Genomic DNA, 4617 nt, shown 5'->3' with positions numbered 1-4617 from the left:
AAATAATAAATAATTTTTAATATTTAAAATTATAAAATTAATATTTTTTTTGACAATTTATTGTCTTTTCAAAAGTTGAGTTTATTTGATCTTAACTCAAAAATTGAAGGGTTAATTTGGCCATAAAATTAAAAGTGGGCTTGTCTTCAATGAAAAGTTGAGGGGCATAATTCAACTTTTTACCATTTTCTTAAATCTAGATTTGTATGATTTTTATTTTATATAATTTTTTTTTCTAAGAATTGTTTAAAATAAAAAATATTTCAAAATCCTCTCCATTTCCTTCTATTTTTCCATTTTTTTTTATCTCATTGATTTTTATTTTCAACCATGAAGATATTTAATCCTTTCAATCTGAAAGAGGAATTTTTCTTTTAATGAAAGTTTAGAATATAACGGTGGAATTGTGATGCGCATTTTATCTTTTTGTTAATTAATGAGCAAATAGGTTTATGCTATATCATGCTAATTCGATTCACAATTGCTGCTAACATAATTGCAGAGATAAAGGGAGGAGATGGTGAGAAACAATGTTAGAAGATAAAGTAAAAACACGGGGATAGAATATTCATCAAAACACACACACAGAGATTAACTATTTGTGCTTTTAGTGGGTGCACTTACTTTTGTTCACAAGAAAATCATACACCCGCCACACTCATTTTCAATGCCTGTTTCCTGACCCTGACCCAGCCCTGGAACCAGCATAAGACCCAGAAGAAGAACCTGCTTCTGAACCAGCACCTGAGCCACCCGACCCAGAATTAGACCGTGATGAAGAGTAAGAACTGGAGCTTGAACTTGAGCTAGAACTGGATCCCGACCCAGAGCCTGAGCTCGCTCCTGCACCTGAGCCTGATCCACTACCACCCAGCCAAGGCCTAGTCCGACTCCCAACCCAACCCCTACTCCTCCAAGGTCTAGCCCGAGGTCCTTTCTTGCAACCCTGCTTTCACTAACAGCCAAGGTTGAAACAAATAAAATAAGAATTGCCAAGCACTTGGAATTTGCCATTCGTGAAGACAAACAACTAACCAATGGCTATGAGAGACTGTATTTATTATTAGAGTTAATTTTGGTGAGATGAGCAGCAGGCTTGGTAATAATGGTAAAAGAGATAGTGCGTACAAGAAGTTTGTAGGCGTGTAGACTGTAGCAGGAAGTGGTGGGGGTGGGTATGTGGTTTTGCTTTATCATCGAAAATTGTGATGTGAACTTTAGGTTGACAAATAAAAGTTTCGTGGGCGAGAAGGCTGAGAATGTTTTTGCATAAGAGATGAGTTTGCAGTCTCAAACGCTGGACACGACATTATGAGAGAGGGAACGTGCATGCCGACCCAAAAATCCCACTAACCGTGTATAGTGGAGTATGATTGATTTTGGTTTTATATATACAGATATTTTAGTCATCAAAAGTTGGGAGGGGAACAGAAAGAAAATAAATAAATCAATTTTTTTTATAGAATTAGTTCTCATTGAGATTCAGATTCAACTAAGCTCATTGATAAATAGGTCAATCTTATCAATGGATCAATCTTTAATTTGCTTCCTAATTATAAACGTGATAACTTTGTTTAATGATCCAAAATAATATAACGGGAAGATACTCGAATGTTCAAGAATTGAAACATGATTTGTTATAGGTCATGGATACATACTAGGGACTCCTTATGTGGATTGATGCTATCATTCCATGGTCATGAGTAGTTAACTAGTCATAGAGTTTGCTTTGATCGGTGCAAGTGATTTTTGTTTAGGTTTAACTAATTTTAAATATCAATAAATTTTAATTTAATAATATTAAAATCTTTTTTTTTTCCGAAGTATTAAAATTGTATTTAGATTATAATTTTAAATTTATTTTTAATAAAATTTAAATGTCAAAATTTTTTTAATATTTGAATCAAATTACATATATAATATTTGAATTAAATTTAAATTTAGTTTTAACTCAATTTGAATGTCAAATAATTAGTATTTTTATTTATATTATTTATTGATAAAATCTAATTAAATTTGAATTTAAAATTTATAATTTTAAAAATATTCAAACTTTTTTTTTTTTGAGAAGAAAATATTCAAAAGGTGTATTCTTGATTAAAGATAAAAGTATATTTCCTTGTAATATCATCAGGCACAATTGATCGATCAGGAAAAAAAAAAACCAAGAAATATTTTATGTAATATCATTTTTTATATGCAAATAATTTATCCCAAATAATTATAATGTTCAACCAACCCACTTGTCTGCCATATACAATCAATCCTTATTCATCTTATAACATAACTCCATATGCATTAGCAATTATAAATTTTGGGAGGAAAAGCTGTACTGCACTATTGTCAAGAGTTATTTTGTCGCAATGATAACTCCATATGCATTAGCAAAGTTAATTATTTTTATTAAGTTCTGATTAGGTTCTAAATTTATAAGTTTTTACTCCTCAAAATAACTGCATGCAATATTATTAATTAATTAACTTATTAGCAATAGCGTGTTAATTTAACATGCTATAGTCGGATTGAATTTTTCGCTAATCCCAATTTCAATTCCACCACGCAGGAATGCTGCCAACTTATATTTTAAATGGCTGGAACTCTTCTTTTACTCTTATAATACATATTCCTACCATAAGAAGTAGAATTAGTGATGATTCTCAAGTTTAGATGTTGAGATAGTAACTAATCATGCTGATCTTAGTCGATGCATTTGGAAGAATATGCTTCCAAGCTTAGATTTTTCTTCTAAGGAGAGAATGAGATTTGTAATAATGCTTTTATGTGTCTTGAGTCCAGACCGAATTTAGATAAGAAAAATTCTTAAAATCATTATAACTGAATAAGGATTATCTCAATGAAATAATTAAGATGGTGATTAATAAAGATTCAGAAACGGAAGCAGCTTTGGTATTTATGTTCTAATAAAGAACATATAATCCTTCGAGACCAGTAATTACAACCAATTTTAATAAAAAAAAAAAAGGGTAATGCATTGCATGTTCAAATAAAGAACACCTAACCCAACATCTTATAAATGACTCTAATAATCTCTCTATACAAATATTGGGGCTTGGGCTCAAATATGCCATCAAACCAATTTTAATCTTGCAGTGTTCTTGAAGTATGTCAAATTGTTCACCGGAGTTATATCGGAATTTTTTCTTGTATAAAATTAAATGAGAATGTAATTAATTGGCGGTATCTTCAACTTTCTTGTGGATTCTTTATCTCACGGTAATTTATATGCAAAAATGAACGGCGAAAAACAAAAATTGATATATATGCAGTAAGATATATGTACTCATGCATGCTCAAGAAAGAGTAATTTCATACTGAGAAATGGTATTTTTTATTTTTTATTACAGCATTTCCTTTGCATCCAAATGGTTGAAATATAATGCCACAGCCATGCAAAAGAGACGCACGCGCACGCACAGAAACATGTCGAGGATAAAAAGAAAAACAGCCATGCTTGGACACAAGCAATAGGAAATCTTGGACCAACCCTCTTTTCATAGTCTTGAAGAAAACTAAAATGCGTCAAACACTTATTTAAATATAGCAATTTTTTTTTTCATTTAATTGCCACTGCCACTGCCACTGCCATATCCTGATCCATGGCCACGGCCCTCACCATACCCTTCGCCGTTTCCGGAGCCACTTCCCCTGCCAGAACCCTCGCCATATCCCTCACCGTGTCCAGAGCCGGATCCTGAGCCTGCTCCTTGTTTGCCACCTGATCCTGAACCAGCTCGAGACCCGGCGTAGGAGCCGGCAGATGAACCTGCTTCAGAACCCGCACCGGAGCCTCCGGAACTTGAACTTGACCTGGACGAAGAGGAGGAACTTGATTCAGAACTGGAACCGGAACCAGAACCTGAACCAGACCCAGCCCCAGCCCCTGCCCCTGAGCCACTGCCACTACCCCCTAATCCCAGGCCTACTCCGGCTCCAACCCCAATTCCCACGCCACCAAGGTCCACACCCAAATCCTTTCTTGCAGTCCGACTCTCAGATTCAATGGCTGAAAGGACAAGTAGCAAAGCGATAAAAGCTAGAGACTTGAATAGAGCCATTTTCATTTGAGAGACAAGAGGGCACAAAATGTGAAATATATGTATCGTTCTTCAACGAAAATCAGCTTACAAGACTTCTGCTGGAGAGACTAAAGAGAGACATAAGCTATATATATTTGTAGATTCTTAGGTTTAACGTGTGAACTGTTGTAAGCATAGTGGAGGAATCTACCTGTTGAGCACATATGATTGAGGTGGAGGTGGAGACCCGCTTGCAAGCAGGAATATGTGGCTGAGATAGCTACTCCAATGTGATTTTGGACATGTGTCTATGTTTGATGAATATTGCCGACCCATTTTCTGTAGTGGAGTAGAGAATGATTAATTAATTAATTTCCATTCGAGTTTACTGCGTTTTGCCTCTTCAACAGAAGTGGGCACATCATCAAATAATATATTGAATATTTATTTATTTTTAGATATAATTATGTGAAGCGAGTTTGTAGTGTCTCTTGCAATTATCTCCATTATTCCTTTTCCCTCATGATCGATACTTGTTGCCATTTTGCCTGGATCTTCAATCTTTCTTTTCAAATACTTT

General features: G+C 34.3%; 1 protein-coding gene and 1 pseudogene across 1 annotated transcript; both read right to left on the bottom strand.

Moving 5' to 3' along the window:
- Window positions 1–657: 657 nt before the first annotated feature.
- LOC110632383 (GPI-anchored hemophore cfmA-like) lies at window positions 658–1014 on the bottom strand (annotated as a pseudogene).
- Window positions 1015–3308: 2294 nt separating this feature from the next.
- On the bottom strand, window positions 3309–4177 carry LOC110632381 (putative glycine-rich cell wall structural protein 1). The gene has a single exon (XM_021780597.2). It carries the CDS (start codon window positions 4080–4082, stop codon window positions 3579–3581), a length of 504 nt encoding a protein of 167 aa, XP_021636289.2. The 5' UTR covers window positions 4083–4177; the 3' UTR covers window positions 3309–3578.
- Window positions 4178–4617: the final 440 nt, after the last annotated feature.

This window comes from Hevea brasiliensis, chromosome 17, assembly GCF_030052815.1.
Source record: "Hevea brasiliensis isolate MT/VB/25A 57/8 chromosome 17, ASM3005281v1, whole genome shotgun sequence".
NCBI lineage: Eukaryota > Viridiplantae > Streptophyta > Magnoliopsida > Malpighiales > Euphorbiaceae > Hevea > Hevea brasiliensis.
This window is presented reverse-complemented; position numbering and strand designations above follow the sequence as displayed.